Below are 21,144 nucleotides of genomic sequence, written 5' to 3'. Positions count from 1 at the left end.
TTGTTGAACGAATTGGTGTTTTCTAAGTGCTTTTAGTTCTTTGTAATATTAATCAATGATGTAGCTGAAAGAAAGGTCTCTCTAAATACACTTCGTAAAGTTTGACCAAATGATATGGCAATGACCTAAACTGACATGTTTTTTGTGTTCACTCCCTTTAGTAGGGAAGGGCACCTTATTGCTTACTTTCATATAGGCAATGAAACCTTAGATGTAGCATATAGTGCATAACATCTCTAGAATAAATGGTTTTAAGTAACCATTTTTATATTAGAGTGAATAAGGTGTGTTGGAGGGTTTGTTGAATCCCCTCTCCACACCCCTTTTAAACTCATTAGAAAATTGCCAAGTGCCTTATGTAAAAGGATTAAATTTACAATCCTTTATGTAGGAGACAATTGGCTATTCCTAGCATGGTCAAGGGGTGTCTAAAATCTTCTTAGTCATCTCAGGGACAACTATGTGTCCCCTAACTATATATCATCCTTAATTACTTTGACATGTTTCCTTGTCATTCTTGGATTTTATCCATTGGGGGGATGACTAGTGGATGTCGATTGAAAATCCCCTAAAAGTCTAAGGGGATGCTGACAAGGGATTGAGGGGCAGGGACACATCTTTTTGTAACACAACAATAAACCTAAGTTGCCAATTCGGATTCTGGTTTGTATGCGGGTTCGACATTTGCTCAAATTTTGTTGGGGCAAGGTTTGGTTCGTTTTGGGTTCTTTTGTACAAATTTTTTTTTAAAACAAGAACAATAATATATATGTAAACATATGCTGTAGCAAATAAATTTATACACCACTATGCTAATATTATAGCAATTTAGCAACATACACCACCATATATATTCACGATTTGGTTTGAATAGCATTACAAAATGTCAAAATACATCACTATATCAATGATTCAATTCAAAAACAGTAATGCCAACATTACTAATCACTAATCACTATAATCAGTAATCGCTATAAGTCATGTGATCAAAAATCATCAAAGAATTCCTCATCATTAAGAAGTTGTAGAGTAGAAGCACAATCAGTGTCACTAGCATCACTAGTCTTAGCTGTAGCGTCAAGATCAGCTTCAACATCATTATGTATCTTATCATTATGTTCACCAATACCGTCATCAATTGCTAGTGCATCAAAGTGGGCTTTCAACTCTATAGACTCTGGTTCAACATCCCATTGTTTTGCCTCCCCTTTTTTGTAGGGGTTCTCTTTGTGAGTTGTGAGCCTCAAGTTGGAATGCATAAAGACCAAATTAATTTTCCTTCTTGGAGTTTAGTCAATTTTGTTTTATTGAGTGGATAAAGGAGTATGTACTCCAATTTCTCTCCAATGATGATGAACTAGCATCCGATCAAGATTTACAAATTTGAAATTATAGAGTGAAGAGTATTGAATATTTATGAACAAGAAATTACATATTAGAATCTTAAGATTAAAGAACTTACCTGTGATAAAATTTTGATGGCAACGACTGCAAGAGTTGGTACTTTTGTCCATGGAAGTACCACCATTTATGAGCATCAGCTTTGCTCTTGTCTTCAAGAGCATCAAGACCACAATCATCGGTGCTTGCAAAACTCATAAATTCAGACCTCACTACTGATTGTAGGTGCTCTGGAAAGAGTCTTCAAAGGGCTGCCTTATACCCTTCAAAAACTTCAAGATCTCTATATGGAGCAACTCTAGTGCTTTTCCCCTTGAGGACATCTTGGCTATAGAACCTGGGGGTCAATGCAAAGGCAAGTAGATGCAAAGGGGTAGTCATTTTATTCCATCTCTCTTCCATGATTACTTTTAGCTCCTTCATCAGGGTCGTTCTCTTTCTCATTTATGATAGCTCTAATATCTTCAATCATGGAGTCAATGCCATCATATAACTCACCCAAGCAAGGCCTATCCATGTCAATGTATCGCATCATGCTCAATATAGGCTCAGTGAACTTCAGAAGGTACTCAACATGATCCCACGAAGAGTCTCGTAATAGCCTTTCCTTAATGACATCTTCCCTTTCACTATTAGATTGCCTCCATACACTCCAATTAGCACTGGTTACCATTCTCGACAATGCCTCTTTCACTTTGATAAGGTGTCCCAAAAGAATAGTCTTAGAGGTAAAGTGGGTCTTAGAAACCTATTTTAAGATCAAAACAATAGTAGATTAAAAATTAAAAATCAACTAATCTATTTAAATTTAAATACATAAGAAAGTTTACTAAACTAATGCAACTAGATTTCTAAACATGTTTAAATTTTAAACAATTGAACTTACCTTCAAGAGCTCCAATTTCAAGAATTGTTTAAATATGGCTTGTGACATATGATGGTTTGTGACAAACATTTGGATATCTTGTGCCTCCTCATACAATTTTTTAATCCACTCAACCTTAGTGCCAATTTTTTGCAGCATTAGGTTGAGTGCATGCACACAACAAGATGTCCAAAAAATGTGTTCGTATTGCTCCTCAACCAATAAGACGACAACCCTACAATTATTTGCATTGTCGGTTACTCTTGAACAATATTCTAAGGGCCAACTTTTTCAATGGCTTAGATGAGAATGTTTGCAATGAAAGGATTGTCCTTTACCTGACCTTCACAATCCACAGCTCTCAAAAACATTGCACCTCTTGTAGACACTGCAATAACATTCACCAAAGGATGGTTCCTCACCTCTTTCCATCCATCTGATACTATTGTGACACCTATTTCGGTCCATGAGTCCTTGATGGGCAGCTTGGCAATGTCCACACGGGCTACCTAATCATCAAGTAAAGTGGTGCATATTTTCTTATAACTAGGGCCCTTGAACCACTTTGGAGCATCATTAATTGCTCTCACCATGTATTGCCAATATGGTGAGCGAACAACATTAAATGATAATCCATTTGCATATACACATCTCACTATGGCTTGATCGGCAATGTCTCTAGCATCATTTTGAAATGATGCTTCCAATGGTCCCACTGCTCTTTTTCTTACGAGTTGTTGTTGAGGAGAACGTAAGAATGGATGATCCTCAGCTGATGGTTCATTGGTAACGGAAGTTGAAGACATAGATGACATTTTCCCTTTCTTTGAAGGCCTACCGCTTTGGAATGGATGAGCAACACTTGCCCTCCCAACAACTTCATCCACTTTCTTTTGTTCTTGAATGTATTTGTTCACAATGTGATTTGGAAGGAGGGTTTTAGGTAGCTTTTCGTTTACTCTCAACTTCCCTATACAAAATTTAATGCCTTTCTAAGGAATAAAGCACAAATGTGCTTTTACTCTACTATAGGAACTACTTGATTCCTCTTTGTAATGGCTGCAAATCCATACACAACCTCCACCCAGCATTAGTCGAAGTATTTCCACGTATTTCCATAATGGGGAGCATCTGTCAATTTTGAAGTGGGGATTTTTGGTGACAAAACCAGTTGCAGCCATTCTTAGAATGATAGAATCTACAAATAGTAAACAAAAAAAGTAAATTTCTTTGATTTGGATATGCAATTTTTTTAAGGTTTTAACAGTAGTCACATTTGAATTCAATTCAAGAATCAATACATTAGTGTATCTGATATCATTGATCAAATGTAATAAGTGAAATATGAAGGGCCCAAGTTAGTAGCATTATTAACTGGACTACATGCAACTGTGTATCTAGGCTATGTGCAGTAAGAACTAAGAAGTGATATGTTGGCAGAATATACCAATAGTAAGAAATCATAGTGAGGTTAAAATGCCAAGGCAGATTACCTTCCGTTCTATTGGCTAGATTGAAAAGAGAATGACTGGTGAGTGGTGACTGACTTGTAGTTGTAACATGTGTGCCTTTGCTGCTACTGTGAATGGTGACATTAATGGTTACTGCCTTGGTGCCTTTGCCATTAACCTGTAATAGGTTCAACCAACAATTTGATGGTTTGACTAAATGATCACAAAGAAAAACTAAGTATTTGTAATTAGTGATAGTAAAACAAATTGATTTTATTTGAAAAAGTCAGACTCAACTCAGATACGATCTAACCTTTTCAAGTGACCAAATGGACTAAAACATGAACTTGCTATTGTTCAGTCTGATTTTTAAAAACTTGGCACTGTGAAAGAACAACTATTGTAGAAAAACTGAAAGTGCTAATTAAAATGAAAAATTGGATCATTCCCTCAACTGAAAGCACATTTCAAAGTGTCACCAAACTAGTAGAGTTCCAAATCTTGCTTAAAACCTCCCTTCTATCTACATGTAAAAATAAAAAACATAATCATAAGATGACTATACGAAAAGGTAACAATAGATTTTTTTTTTTGCATTTTTGGTCATTTGTAGATACTGACCCAATATGTGGCTCCAACAAGCTAAGCCTGAACTTCACTGATCTTTATAGGGAGTTCATCTAGAGGGAATTTGGTGATATTTGAAGTCCCAATACCAAGGTTCTCCACCCCATCATCATATAAATCACAATATTACTCTTCGCTATGTGGTGAACCCACATGGTCAACCATAATGCCATGATGATCCACCATAGGAAGCAAACCATCATGAAAAAATTGACCTTAACCAAAATTGTAAACTTGAATCTTTAAAAGAGGTCTATAAATTTCTAACTCTACATCCATACCATAAAGAGGATTATCAAAAGTTTTGGAAATCATTTTCACCTTCTTTCTTTAGCTTTGTTTCTTGCCCACGTTCAAATATTGTTTGCAATATGTTGCATGCGGCTATACATGATCTTTCTTTGGACATTCCTCTTGATATAACTTTTCTAACATCATCCTGAAATTTTAGCTCCATCGATTTCAGTTTCAAGGTGATCTCACCTAAAGAACAAAGGAATTACATATCAAGTACAACATTAGCGTCTCTAGTATTCACAACATTAAAATCAACATTTACTCTGTAGTGGCTCAACAAAAGTCCGAACTCTGGTATCTTCCTTAAGCAATATGACGTGACCATTAATGACTAGAACTCTAAAGCCTTCAAAATTTCTAAAAACAATGGAGTTATGTGTGTATCGATAAGAGAAACATTTTTCTGTCCATTCAATGAACCTCTAACCCTAAAAGGGTCTTTCATTTTAGACTTGAGAGCCTAGCAAGGATACTTGCACTTTCCTTCTCTCCCTCAAACTCTTCCGCTGATTCATGTTGCTCACTTTTCTCTGTTTGAGCTTGCTGGTCTGAATTTTCAGATTCATAATTGTCAGTTGAATCAGGAACTGATCTAGAGAAAAAAGAGTCATGAATTGTAGCTAGAAGTGTCATATACTCTACATGGCCAGCCCTCACTTCATTTTCCAAAGAAATTTGGGCCTCTAGAATAATGGGAGCCTCTTCCCTATATGTCAAGGTAGGATGAATTGATCTAGGAAAAGACCCCAATACTACTTCAATTGTATATCAATTAGAGTTTTGCTAAGTTCGATTTACTTGTTTCACTAACTACTTTGCTAAGTTCGACATACCTTGATTCAACTTGGTTGTCATTACAATGTCATATGCAACTTAATATCAAATTTCCCAACTGCTTTGGGATTTGGTCTAATTGAGCTAGCTTGCCTCTTATCCCTTTCTACCATGTTTCTAGGTGGCTTGTGGCTTGTGGATTGTGAAGAATTGTCATTGCCACTAATCAAACCCCCTTACACTTTTTGAGCTTTTGAAAAGGGATATTTAACTGGCCTTTTGGAGTTTTGAAGAATTGATTTTTTTTTTTCCTATTGTAATAAGTTAATAGAACACTTCTCTATTGCATGCTAGGATTAAAGGTACACACTGACGAGATCATCTCTATTACCATTATAATAACCACCCTCAACCTTTTAACTTTTCTACCAATGGTAAAATATCAATATAAAGAGTCGTAACTGCTTTCATTAACAATGCATGAAATGGACAAGATCATGAGATGCCTTTTAAAACACATGTCAGGAGACCAAAATACACATTGGAATGAGCTTCTACTAGGTTGCTATGTCTGTAAGGAGTAATAGGTCATCTGCCCAATGTTGTGGGTCAAAACCACAATGAAAATGTCCTTAACACCCCAAAGACTCCAATCAATTCCACACACCCCCAACACTCACAATCAACCCTAAATTGGTGAGAAAGGCAACTTACAAGTTTGGTATACATGTCAACTATACCCAACATTGAAAAAAGACATTGAAAATAAGGATGTCAAGGATGAAAATGCAACATTTCCTCATAACCTCATTTGTTCAGCTCCATAATTGATTGAAAATTATGAACATAAAATTTGCACCACACAACATGAAGAAATAGCCCCAAATATCTAGATGCTTCATCCTAGAAGTCTCACAACAACCTCCACATGCACATGGTAGTGCTATTCCTTCTAACAATTCATAAACCCTACAAACAACTTGTATATTATCTCAAAGGGAGATAAGCTGGTATTAAAATCTCAGTATATATAATTTCAAATGAAATTTCAAATGTGAAACAACTTTTCAAGGAACTATGAAAGGTATAACGGTTATCGTGTTCCAAGAGAGTTGAATGATCAACAAAACCCAGCAAATAACAATTAAACAACTCGTCAACATTTTTGAAAAAAAATTCAAAACACTTCAATAATTTAGCAAAATCTTTGTAAAAAATAGTGATGTTTCCTATTTGAAAATAGAATTGAATAATATTAAAATTAGAATATAAAAATAAAGAATAGTAACCAATTATAATATAATATAATTATTGAAAGAACTAAATATAATGAAAGGAAATGACTTTTCAATTCCAAAATCTGTCACCTCTTGGTTTTGAAGATATGAAGGCTAAGTTTAAACTCAATCAATGGGGAAATATATAATATAATGGAGGAATATGAGAAAAAAGCAGTAGAATAACATCTAGAAATTCATGACAGGAGTAAATTGGAGGATAGTAATTAGTAGGATATTATTCTCGGTAGACATCAACACTACTTATACACACAATAGAGGCATTTTGGAAGAAAGAAAGATTATGAAAGATCCCTAATGGATCTCTTCCGCTGATTTGCTGTAATTTTTTATTTTTAAATTTGTTTTCCCTATTTATTAAAATTTTCTTGCAGAGCTAGACAGAAGTTGTAGAAGGGTTTGATTGTTTTATATTTTTGATGATTTTTCAATAAGTAATAATAGAAGTACAATAACATGAACTAAATCTGAGAATGTATTCCAAATACATTTAAAGCAAAGTTGCTTCAAGCAGATTTTTTTGAATATACGCCTAATATGCAACCAGATGAAGATTTACAATAATATCCAGATAATTACAACCAAGAATAAAGCCAACCTGAAGGCGTGAAGGTGAAATATGAGTCCAAAAGGAAGCTACGACTAGAATCCAGCTCTCAAATGCTGTACATGGAAAAGTAGATGGCTGCCAGGCACGGCCGTATAGCTGCAAAGTGCCCACACGTGGGTAAAATACCCAAACCCCAGCTAAAACTCTGACTTAGTACTGCGTTCCCCAAAAGAAACAATGCACAATCTTCGAGATACTTCTGATTGCAAGAATCCAGACCACTGTTTTGGAGGCTATGTCCCAAATAGGCAAAGCAAGTGGGTTTGGCATCCCAAATGCTAAAAGCTCAATCAGAGCCCAAAACACAAATCCAAGATGTAATATGTCAATAATGCCTTCGAACTTTGTCTTTACCTCTTTATAACCCACCAAACTTAGCTCGAACCCTAAAAGTGTCCCCATGTGGCGTTGGGCTATAAAATAATATATTTCTCATTTCTAAAGTGGTCAAGTATCTAGAAAATGACCTTTTTCCCAATAGAAAGAAATCCATTCACCGAAATGCTCTGAGTCAAATGAGAAATATTTAAAAAAGTTCAAGACCTTTCCAATGAGCTATTACACCAAGGGATATTCACCCAGATGAGGCCAAAAAACCCTTATTACTCCAAAATGGCTATAATTTAGCCTTATTTAAATTATTAAAATGCTAACTTAGGAGGATATTTAAATATATTAAAATATTTTCCAAATAGCGAATTGATAGCCAAAACACCTCTACAAGGTGAAATTGAACTCGTCACCTCCTGTGATTGATGCTGAATAATCTGAAATAATTGACAGTTTCATCCCTCAAAATTAGGGATACTCCTAAAAAATAGGAATGTCTCCGAATCTCCCAAAACTGAAACCATAGAATGATCTTGTAGAGACTCAAGAAAGTAACCCATCTCCACCTTCTAAAATGTAGGGAACTCCTCCTACAATTAAGGAACTGCTCTCAACTGCTCTCCTATTGCCTGAAACTCCAGATCTGAACACTGTGTACCCTAACTGAGTCCCTAAACACCACTTCCAGCCTACGAGACTCTAATGATAGGCCAACTCTATCATCTCTGATGTCCACTTTAGAAAGAGGACATGACAATCCTCCCTTCCCAGAGATTGCTTGTCCACAAGCAATGAACAAACTCCTATTGCGCCACTCTGATATACACTCCTGGGTGTGTGATATGAAGCAACACATCAAGGATTGCCCAATCAAATGCATTGCATAGGACAATACCAGGATCCCACACTAGATGAGAGTGTTCCCACAACCAAGGTGGTAACATACTAGAATCTCTGTGAGACAAGGCGTCAAACAAAACAGCACTTGGATTCCAACACCATTTGAACTAGCACCCATCCATCAAGTATAAACAGGGATAACTGGAAACCTCTATCATGCCATATCTCTCTGCAACCACTGTGATACCACCACGAAAGTAATAATAGTCCAAAGCATCATATCTGCTAATACCCACATCATCCTGTAACCATGATCCCAGGTGAAGTCTTTGTGATATAGATGTGATAGCCCATGTCGGAAACTACTTGACATAGTGCTGGATCATTTTTTGGTCCCACCAACCAATCCTCCCAAACTGTTGAGTTAGGTGCCTACAGTTAATAACTTTATCCTTTGAAGATAAGAGCACACTATCATAACATGGATAGTATAAATCCTGCTTCAATATCCCCATAGCCTTATGAAGAGCATGAAAATCTACCATGGAAAATCCTCCACTAACCTACTCATCAGTCATAAGAGCACTCCAATTGAGTGTAGATAACATTTGTCGAGTGACATCAAAGTGCTCAACCACTATGTCTACCCTCCTGTCATCAACCCTGAGTTGTCTAATCAAGCGATGAGGAGTGAAAATGATAGTTCTCAAGCATGTGTACTACCTCTGAATCTGCGCTATGGTAGGATACTGTGTCGGAGTCATGTACATTGTTGTAAGGAGTATCCAGTATGCACTCACTAATGCATGTATCCTCATTTATAGTACTGCAACTTTGTACCTCTGAGACCACCTCCTCTGTCAATGATGAAACTGTTGTCAACACACTATGCTCACTCTCATCAGCTCCCCATGTGTTTGCACATAGAATCGAATCACGATCTTGGGATTCAATGTTACTATGAGTACACACTACTCTTATTTCTAGGGTATGGTCTAAGAAATCAGACTCATCATGACATGTAAGTCTCATCAGCAATGCCTCTGAAATACCTATGTTTGGATTACTCTCTTGTGCAAACTCACCAAAATAATCCTGACCCTTTGTATTACTTGCTGTTCCATCCAAATTAATGCTGGCCTCTTCTTCTGTTGGAAGAAATAAAGTTCTAATGGATGATTCCCTTTGTTTCCTTGCATCATCTATCTGATTATGGCATTCTTTGACTCTTTGGAGACGTTGTCTTGCTTGGGCAGCAAGTATCTTTGCTTGCATAGCTCTATCTAACCAATATTTATTCAACCTTTGACAATGTTTTATATCATCTACCCCAAAGTACACAAAATCAGGCTTATGATGACTTGTACCATTCCCATCATCACGCCCCATGCTTGCACCATGCGTACCCTCAAATATAGAATACAATTCATTGTTCTATTCTTGACCAAAGGATGCTACGTCTTGAGGTAACGAAGTTGTGTCACTGATGTTATGAACTTCAGAATTATTATGATGTGTTCTAGTTATATTTTTGACCCCTTTAAGTGTATTATCATAGAAAGCCTCATGGCCACCACTTGCATATGGGCCTTCATGACTATTTCCAAGTGAAAGAGTTACCATATTACAAGGAGGAGGGTGTAAGCTATCGCTGCCCCAAATCAGAGTTGTGGGAGCCTCCTCCATGCTTCCATTCCAATCATCAAACAACACCCCATCTTGATTCCTCACATGCTTAGATACAAGTGGCTCAAAGAAGTCTTCAACTTGGCTTCTATGAGATTCAAAATCAAACTGCTTGCATACTAAACTTGTCATCCCATTTTTAAGTTGAATACCATCATCAACATCATTACCTCCATTTGAAATAAATGTTGCCTCATGATTTGAACTACTGTTGCAAATTTCAGAATAGGCCTCACACCTTGGTGTCACATTTCCAACATCTCTAATGGTCTGATTGTAATCTCTTCCAATTTGTGACCAATGGCTTCTTTATTATTATTTAATATTTCTTTCTCTTTTTGCTGCTAAAAGGAGCTTGTAGATACCTAGTTATCATCTGCTTTAGGTACACCCATAAATTCTGTAAAGGAAAGGAGGTTGCGTATCTCTTTAGGAAGAGAACAATACTTATGGTAGCTACTCATAACTGCAACATTGAATGTCTTGGCAAGAGGCATCTTACTTGTGCTTGTTAACAAAGATGAAACCTTAGAGCACCCATTTTTATTTCCAGCCATGGTATTGGCCTGTAACTGAACTAATTTCTTTTCTAACAGGCTGGCAGGTTCTAGGCTCTGATACCACTGAAAGATCCCTGATGGATCTCTTCCGCTGATTTTCTATAATTTTATATTTTTAAATTTGTTTTCCTTGTTTATTAAAATTTTCTTGTAGAGCTAGACAAAAGTTGTAGAAGGGTTTGATTTTTTTATATTTTTGATGATTTTTCAATAAGTAATAATAGAAGTACAATAACATGAACCAGTTCTGAGAATGTATTCCAAATACATTTAAAGAAAAGTCGCTTCAAGCAGATTTTTTTGAATATACGCCTAATATGTAACCAGATAAAGATTTACAATAATATCCAGATGATTACAGCCAAGAATAAAGCCAACCTAAAGGCGTGAAGGTGAAATATGAGCCCAGAAGGAAGCTACGGCCAGAATCCAGTTCTCAAATGCTGTACGTGAAAAAGTAGATGGCTGCCAGGCGTGGCTGTACAACTGCAAAGTGTCCACACGTGGGTAAAATACCCAAACCCCAGCTAAAACTCTGACTCAGTACTACATTCCCCAGAAGAAACAATTCACAATCTCCAAGATGCTTCTGATTGCAAGAATCCAGACCACTGTTTTCGGAGCTACGTCCCAAACAGGCAAAGCAAAAGGGTTTGGCGTCCCAAATGCTGAAAGCTCAATCAGAGCCCAAAACACAAATCCAAGATGTAATATGTCAATAATGCCTTCGAACTTTGTCTTTACCTCCTTATAACCTACCAAACTTAGCTCGAACCCTAAAAGTGTCCCCATCTGGCGTCGGGTTACATAATAATATATTTTTCATTTTTAAAGTGGTCAAGTATCTAGGAAATGACCTTTTTCCCAATAGAAAGAAATCCGTTCACCAAAATGACCTAAATCAAAAGAGAAATATTTAGAAAAGTTCAAGACCTTTCCAAAGAGCTATTACACCAAAGGATATTCACCCAAATGAGGCAAAAAAACCCCTCATCACTCCAAAATGGCTATAACTTGGCCTTATTTAAATTATGAAAATGCCAACTTAGGAGAATATTTAAATATATTAAAATATTTCCCAAATAGCGAACCGATAGCCAAAACCCTCTACAAGGTGAAACTGAACTCATCACCTCTTGTGACTGATGTTGAATAATTTGAAATAACTGACAGTCTCATCCCTCAAAATTAGGGATACTCCTAAAAAGTAGGAATGTTTCCGAATCTCCCGAAACTGAAACCATAGAATGATCTCATAGAGACTCAAGAATGTAACCCATCTCCACCTTCTAAAATGTAGGAAACTCCTACAATTAAGGAACTGCTCTCAACTGCTCTCCTACTGTCTGAAACTCTAGATCCAAACACTATTTACCCTGATTGAGTCCCTAAACACCACTTCCAACCTACGAGACTCTAATGATAGGCCAACTCTATCATCTTTGATGTCCACTCTAGAAAGGGGACATGACAGATCATAAATAATTAGTATGTGCTGAAAGTCTTTCTAATTATGCCTTCCTAGTAAATTTAATAAACATTGATAACAAGCCATCATTATAATTAAAAATATATATATGCATGCTCAAGATCTGTTATTATTAAGCTTGTAAGAGAAGTACAAAGATGTATTTAGGGAGAGGCCTCTGTAAATCCATCCGGTCAGTCATTTCCAAGATAGGGTAGGGATCAGCAACCTCAAGCACCTTGTAGACAAGTTCCAAGAAAGGCTTAAGGGCTTGGATTTGAAAAACCTTCTACCTAATAATAAGGATAGCATCGCATATAGTGTATTATTGATTTACATACAATTATTATCTTTATAGCATGGATTGAGTTAATTTAAAGAATTCAATTCAAGTATATTTATGCATAAACTAGTTGAACTAACTTGGGGACATTACAAAAGGTATCAAAGCATGATCCTTCCATCATGTAGGGTAAAAGGAAGAAACAATGAATCATTCTAGTAGATAAAAAGGAATCTAGAAATACATACATGTGTACTTGAGAAAATATTGAAGTAAAGAAACAAATTATAAATGTTATGGATAGAAAGTTACATTTATTTCAATAGGGAGAAATCTAACAAGGTGTGTATAACGTGTATACTTTGTGTATTCTTCGTGTCTTCATACATTAAAGTGTATTTTTCGTATAAGCTTCATGTCTTCATGCTTAAAAGTATATTCTTCATTATGCTTTGTGTTTTGATATATTCATACATTTGATACTTTCAAATGGATGTGATTCTATATTTAATTAATCTAGAATAATAAGACTCAAATGTATGAATTTATAGATTGATAACAGAGTTGTGCAATTACTCACAAAAGATTTGTGTAAAATTAACATTGCTTGAGGAAAAACAATTTTGGGCAGGGTAGAACTGTGATGTCCCTTATTTGAAAATAGGATTTAATCATAATAAAATTAGAATATAAAAATAAAGAATAGTAACCTATTATAATATAAATAATTAATGAAAGAACAAATATAATGAAAGGAAATGACTTTTCAAGTCCAAAAGTTACCACCTCTTGGTTTTGAAGATATAAAAGCTAAGTTCAAACTCAATCAATGGGGGAATATATACTGTAACGGAGGAATATGAGGAAAAAAACAGTAGATAACATCTAAGAATTCATCGCAGGAGTAAATTGGAGGATAATAATCAATGGGATATTATTCTCAGGAGACAACAATTATACTTACACACATACACACAACAGAAGCGTCGTGGAAGAAGACACATATTGTAAATAAATAATTGGAATGTGCTGAATGTCTTTCTGATTATGCCATCTTAATAAATTTAATAAACATTGATAACAAGACATCATTATAATCAAATATATGTGTACATGCTTAAGACCTGTTATTATTAAGTCTGTAAGAGAAGTGCAAAGATGTATTCAGGGAGAGGTCTTCGTAAATGCAACCAATCGGTCATTTCCAAGATAGGGTAGGGATCAATGACTCTGAGTGCCTTGTGGACAAGTTCCAAGAAAGGCTTAAGGGCGTGGATCTGAAAAAACCTTGAGGGAAACCATTGATCTTGGCATCTAAGAAACTTGTTACATCTTAGCATTCTCATAGATTGGAGTATCAATTGGTGAGTATTCAGTCTAATACAATCTATTCCTATAATGCAATCCATTCAATACTATAAAAGACGAATATCAATTGGTGAGTATTCAGTCTAATACAATCTATTCCAATTATGTCAAATGACAATTATGCTTTAAGTATCAGGCTATTGAAGATTTAATGACCTATTTTCCCCCACTCTCTCCTATTGCATCAACCAACAATTTGTTTGAAAGACATCTAGTATGGCTGTATTCACAAGCAGATATTGTAAATGGTAAGTTATGTGTTCTAGTTAAGCATGTATGTGTTGTACATGTCATGTCTTTCTTATTCTTAAGTTTGTAATATGTGTTAGTCACATTTCATTTTTTTCTTTTATTAGAATTCGGAGCTTATTAGCAGATATGTGCACAGACCTTTCTAAAACACAGGCTAAAGTGCTTGACAAACCGTTTAAAACTCTTCAAAAATATTACTACTGTTTTTAAGGAATAAACCCCCAGAATTTTGGTGAACGTATTATTACATGACCGTGAATTTTGTTATGTATGGACTAGACTAGCACATGATAGGATTCATCCAAAGATAAGGTGAAAACATAAGAGTTTATTTCTACATATTGTGGACCAAATTAGAAATTAAGAAAAACTTCATTTTTCTCAGGGCAAACAGAAGTTTTCTGCAGTATTTAAAGCTTCCCTTGTTCTACTCATGGTTAGCTTTTTCTAAAAAGTAATTTGAAGATATAAATGCAATCTCAGTCATTCTATTTTTGTATGGATAGGTTTTTGTCAAAAGTCTCTAACCCTGGATGGGAATGGTGCTTGTGTTTTGGTAGAACTGGAAACAAAAAGGATTCTTCTTGAACTTTTCAAAGAGCGGCAACAAAGGACTGCAAATACTAGGACAATTCCAAGCTTCTACAGAAAGGCAAGCATAATAAGTCTCTGATACTTGTGCATCACAGGGTAGTTGCTATATGCTTGTGAAGTCACTTTATTGTGTAGTTTTTTGAGTCTCCTACTTTGACTACCTTTTGATGCCTTGTCCATTACTTTGAACTAGATTTCATATTTCTTACTATGTTGTACTTGTAAAAGCTACTTGGTCATGGCTTTGGGTTTTCAATAATTGCAGAAACCTTCTCAGGGATCTATTGTATCTAGGGTCCAAAGGCTGGCGAAGACCAGATTTTTGAAGGTATTATCCTGACTTCTCTATATACCATCTCTGGTCATGTTCAGTTTTGAACTTTATTAGCATTTCCAGGAGGATTTACTAAAATGGTGACATTTATATGAATGCCCATGATTGATCACATTTGAGAAGGTTTTATGATGCTATTTGTAAAAGGTAGCAGTGGTTATAAGTAAATAGTATATGTGATATGAATATAATCATTGCAAAATGATTTTGAATGGATATTTATGCATATTAGGGATTATTCTAGAATGGATTAAATGCATATTCTCATGGTTCAAAATTAAGTTAGAAAATACAAACCTTCATTTTATCATATAATGTAAAATACTGTTGGTTTTATTCACCCACATTCTTAATGTCTTATTTGCAGAAGCAATCAGATTTACTATTGAATGCAGATGATCTAGACACCATGTGGGTATGCTTGCAAGAAAACTGTGTCATTGATGATTCAACTGATGCTGAAAAGGTTTGATTGCGTTGGTTCTTTTTCATGTAAGACCTATTTTTCTAGTTAGAATGAGAAAGTATTTTTTTAATTAAGTTTAAATTTCACATATGTTATAGAAGTGGGTTTGAATCTGTTTTTTGTGCATTAGTTTTAAGATTTTGTCAATTACTTCATATCTAATTGGCATATCCATGGTCAGACATTCGCTTAATTATCTAATTCTTCACAGCACACGATAATCGAGAAATAGGTCGTATTGCCTTATTATATAGTTACTAGTAATGAAAGATCTGGCTTCTCTGGTTTCTCTGGCTTCTCTAGTGAAGTTGCATTTTAGATTTAGAATACAAGTTGAGGTTGCAAGGGTATTCAGTTCTCTTCATCGGCTTCAAGATTTAATAGAAACTACATGAAGAAAAATATTGATAAACTGCAAATTAGGACAACTCATCTAAGGAACATATAGGATTCATTATGGAAAATATTGTTGGGAAATAAAACAATGCAGTGCTCACATATTCGTTCCCATAAAGTGTTTTGATTTTTTTTCCTGAAGCCATGCTATTGTGGATACATTTAGAAACCACATTAGAACAAGAAACAATGGGTTGAGTTTTATTCAATTGCAACATGGAAAGAATTGATGATGCATCTGTACTTCTGTTGTTGCATCTGTGCTTCTCTTGATTATGCCAGACTGGTTTTTTCCCTTAATCCTAAGTTTTCAGTAGATTACCATTCCAGCTGATGGTTGTGGGTCTATTGTATAGAAACACAATTGCTATATATGTGACCTTGTATTAGCTCATCATGTTCTGGCTATGAGAGTGATTAAGCCATTAATAACTTCTATGAAACTAAGATTTAATTTGATGTCTGCATGTACATCACTTTATTTTGGTTGCACATAGAACTGTTGGTAGCATGCATTCCTTATCATTCATTTGTCAGTAGTGTGATTGCTTGATATATACATTTTCTAATTATACTGCAAACAAGTTGGAAGAGAGTGTGGCTTCTAGTGAATATGGTTTTGCCACATATAGTTTTAAAGGAAAAATGTTAGTTGAAGTTAAAGGTATCCTTTTCTGTTTTTTGTTTGCATGCAGATGAACTATGAAGATTTTTACCACATAGCATCTGTTTGTGTAGATCGAATTGGTTCAAAATGTCAGCATTTTTTCTGTCCATCAAATTTCATGAAGTTTGAGAAGGATGAGTATGGGAGGATAGCTATCTTTCCATTTTACCTTTATGTTATGCACACGGTATGCAATATTCTGATCTTCTCTGCTAATAATAGCAGTAGCAAAACATATATTCTGGATGAAAATAGCTACCACTAATAAATAATTAGATATGTAACACTTGCATATATTTAAATATATCAAATAATATAGGCTAGGAATGTCCATGTATTTGCTATTCTCAACTGGTTAATTATTTGATTTGATTATTCTTTCATCATAGTGATATATCCAAAATGTCATATGAGGATGTCCTCCTTTAGTTTTCATTGGTTTTCTTAAGACACATTAAGGCATTATTTTACAGTCAAAGTCTGAACTCTAAGGGATGGATTTGTTTTCATTGTGCTTAATACTTATTAACAATCTTGTAAAATAGTAATTTGAAATGGTTTTCCTCTAAGCCTCAAATGTTTTATAGTGTGGAAGGCATCCCTAGAATTATTTATGAGGTTAGCAAATCTATGAATTTGAATCCAATTCTGCAGGATTGTACTGTCCTCTTTTTGGATTGTCGTAATATTTTCCCTAGAATCAAAAATTTCATTAAAAGAAGATTTGCAAGATGGTTAGAAATAAACTTGACCATTTTAAATGCATTTTAACAACATAAAACTTGATTTAGTACTTGCAATCAATAAATAAGGAACAAGTATATGCAAACTGGTGATATCGTTTGTGTAATATAATTTGCATACATGATTATAGATTCTCACAATAATTCTTCCATACGGACCATCCTTGACAAATAGGTCCTTTTCATGATGCAACTCATGCCCATTCCACCGCAGGCCTTATTCCCTTGCCTTTGTATGATGTAGCTCATGCCCATTCAACCGCATGACTCTTTCCTTTGTGTGATGTAGCATATCTCATTCTGCTGCAGGCCTTATTCCCTTGCCTTTGTATGATGTATGTCATGCCCATTCCAACAAAGGACTCTTTCCCTTGTATGTTGTAGCACGATCCATTCCATCGCAGGACTTACCCCTTGCCTTTGTATAATGTAGCACGGTTCATTCCACCGCAAGACTCACATATATTGCGAGGTATTAGTACTACTTTTCATTGTTGCCTTTGAGAATTTTAAATTATTCTCCTAGTTGTTTTTTCTTCTTAAAATGTAACCTTCTCATCCTTAATATTTTCTTTGAGTGTAGGGAGTTGTGCTCATTTTTTAATACCTTTATGAAAGGGTCACACTCTTTGGTTATGAAAAGATACATCTGTTTGGCAACAACTATTGCCCCTCTTACTCCTTTTTTAATCTTCACCTATCCCTTGCTAATCAAATCTTTCTTTACTACTTTTCAAATTGGTACATATCCCATTCAAGATACACACATCCTCTTCTTATTTTCTTCTTCCTTCTTGTTGATGTGATTTTTACTCCACTACAACATGTAGAATTAAACATTCAATGTTTCAAAGTGAAACACTAAATACTCAATCCTCTCTTGAATAACATTACCACTTATGCTAATCTTGCAAAGTAAGATCACAAGGTGACTTTAAGTATCCTTCTCTTATGGATACTTTCTCAGTGAAATAATGTAATTTGATGGATCACCAAGGGGACTTACGTTGTTCACCAAGACATGAAAATTTACTTGTACAAATTTGGCTTCATTATGTCTACTGAAAATATGGCATTTTGGGATTTCAACTCATGAACCTAACTTAAACTTAACTTCTACTGCTACTTCTAACTTTGAATGTAAGGAAGCATGAATGAACTTGGACTCTATTGAGTGCAATCTTGTCAATGAATCCACCCACCTAGTGCAAGCTTCTATGGGGTACATAAATGATTTTCAAATCAACATTTTCTACCAAATCTCATCAAATGGATGAGATTTGAAGATTAAATGTAAATATAAATTAATTACTTTGAAATATCTAGCTCACCACATAAGGCACTCCTACCATCAACAAGAGGCCAATGACCTAGTTTATGTCTGTTGTCCTCAATTTTGACTTCACAAAATTGGGGCAACCCTATGCAATTATTTCTTATGGATTTGATGGTGCATCCTCTTAGTTTTAATGTATTGATAAAGTAACATAAAGACAATTTTTTATCCTTGAATTGTACTTTGTATTGCTCTATCTATGTGTTCTTTTGAAAGTTTCCATTGAGTTTGTTGTCTTGCTTTTTGTCACCACAAAATTTAGGTACCACTATGAAACTTTTCAACATAGTTTCTCATTTCTTTGAGTTTAGCTCATTGTCTAATTGGTTAATATTGACAATCAATCAACCCCAATTGATATAATGATTCCTCTTACTGAAGGTTTTCGTTAAGTCTTTTTAGTTTTTTTGTTTGTTGAGCCTATACTTGATTTTTGAAGCCTTTAACATCCTTTTTCTCATTTTCGAGTGTGTGATTGTTGCATTTTGACCCTTTGGTTTTACTCAAGTCGTTACTTTCGATTTTCCATTCAATTTGATCTATCTTAGGACTTAATCGGAGTTGACAATCAAAAGATATGACCAATTTAGTGCCCAAAAAGTGAACCTTTTAGGTGCAACTATACGGATTAAAAATATCATGTTATATTTTTAAGTTAAAATTCACTTTTTGAAAAATATAATATGAATTCATTTTATGTTACGTTTTTAAGTTACTTTATCATTTTGATTTTTCACTTAAAGTAACTATAGTACACTTTATTTTATATTTTTAAGTTGGGTTACTTTTTGATTTTTCACTTAAGGGACTATATTAACTATATAGTATGATTTAATTTTTGAGTTTTTAATCAAATTCGCTAGTAAATAATACTTTTAAAATGATATTTGCATATACTATATTAACTATATAGTGTAAATATTATTTATGTCTCAATTAAGTAATATTTATTCAAAAATTAAATCGACATGCTTAATTCATCACTTAATTTGTGCAAACATCTCTACAAGCACATTTTAATTCAAAATATGTCATTGCACCCAAAAGGTGCGATTTTGAATAGAAATGCATAAGAAACATGCAATTGCATTTTGCAAAAACATGCAATTACATAAAAAAGGTGAGACATGCATATTGTGAAAATGTGCAATGCCACCAAAAAGGTGCATTTTGCCTTGGAGGTCAATTGCAAAACATGTCATTGCACCAAAAGGTGTGTTTTACCTTGCATACATATTTTAAAATGTAATGACACCAAAACAGTGTGTTTTGCCTTATGGAGGTCATGTTTGAATATTTTAAAATGTGCCATTGCACCCAAAAGGTGCATTTTGCTTAGAAAACATGCATATGCATCTTTAAAAACCATTTTTGACCATGATGCATGTTTTTTAAAACATGTGAATGCACCCAAAAGGAGTGTTTGGGTAAAGAGAAGCTTAAGACATGTTTTTAAAACATGTATATGCATCTCTAAAGTGTGTTTTGCCCATAACATGTCTTTGCATCCCAAAAACCCATTTTTGCTTCTAAGGGAAAAATTGACCCATGCATGTACTTCCCAATAACACGTTTTTGCATAGAGATCTCAGATTTCTCCATGAAATCTCTTGAAATCTTCTTCTTTAGGGGCATTTTTGCAATTCCATGCATGCTTATGCTAAAAACGTTGAATCTCCTTGCAAAAAATGTTGATTTTCATTGCCTTTTGGGCCCACATTTTTGAGAAAACGTCCATATTTGGAGGTTTTTAGATCACGTTTCGGGGCAATGAAGAGGTGTTTTGGAGTTTCCATACACATTCTTGCTATTTGAAAGCACGTTTTTTCCCCCCATTTGCAAAAATGAATCATTTGTGGCAGATTTGAAACAATTTTTTTTACCAAAAACGTCCCATTATCTTGGATTCATTGAAAAAGTTGAAGTTGGGAGAGATTCTAGGGCACATTTTGGACATTCTCATTGAGAAAATGCATCGTTGGATGCTCATTTCGAATTCCTCATTGAAAGATTGGAGATGCCCAAGTTTGTTTGAAAATTTGTCAAAGTTGGAACTTCATTTCCTTCATTTTTGGCATTTTGATCTTCAAGTAAGTGGACATTTTCCTTTTTCTAATCAATTCATGCTTATCTTGCTGATTTGATGCATGTTTCAGCTTGATGTTTCACATTTGTTGATATAGATGCTATGAAAAGTGCTTTTTTTCTTTAAAAATGATGAAAAGTCTCATTTCCATGCTTTTGGTTTTTTGCCAAAGTCCAAATTTGAGTTTGCATGTTGAGGTATCTTTCTTGTTGACATGTTTGAAGGTACATGTTTCTTTTGTGTTTGTTTTCTTGTTTGCTTGCTTGCATTCTCATTTTTCTTCTTTTGGAAGAAATTGCAAGTTCTCTCTCAACAAATTGGGCATGTTTCATTTTACTTCACCTTCCACCTCTTCATGCAAGTGCATCATTTCATTCCATATATGCCTTTACATGCCATGGCACATTGCATC

The 21,144-nt window shown here is 34.8% G+C and overlaps 1 protein-coding gene across 1 annotated transcript in view; it reads left to right on the top strand.

Annotated features, from left to right (window-relative positions):
- LOC149540559 (putative serine/threonine-protein phosphatase 2A regulatory subunit B'' subunit TON2) overlaps window positions 1-21,144 on the top strand; it is a 104,816-nt gene that overhangs the window by 13,414 nt on the left and 70,258 nt on the right. The window contains exons 2-5 of the mRNA XM_089799639.1: window positions 14,671-14,762; window positions 14,970-15,032; window positions 15,406-15,504; window positions 16,596-16,754. Of these exons, the coding sequence (XP_089655765.1) occupies window positions 14,671-14,762; window positions 14,970-15,032; window positions 15,406-15,504; window positions 16,596-16,754 (413 nt within the window). The remainder of the gene's footprint in view (window positions 1-14,670; window positions 14,763-14,969; window positions 15,033-15,405; window positions 15,505-16,595; window positions 16,755-21,144) is intronic.

Source organism: Cupressus sempervirens, chromosome 9, assembly GCF_028749045.1.
Source record: "Cupressus sempervirens isolate cs-2001-9-10 chromosome 9, ASM2874904v1, whole genome shotgun sequence".
Taxonomy (NCBI): domain Eukaryota; kingdom Viridiplantae; phylum Streptophyta; class Pinopsida; order Cupressales; family Cupressaceae; genus Cupressus; species Cupressus sempervirens.
The sequence above is the reverse complement of the archived record's forward strand: the minus strand, read 5'-3'. Positions and strand labels throughout refer to the sequence as shown.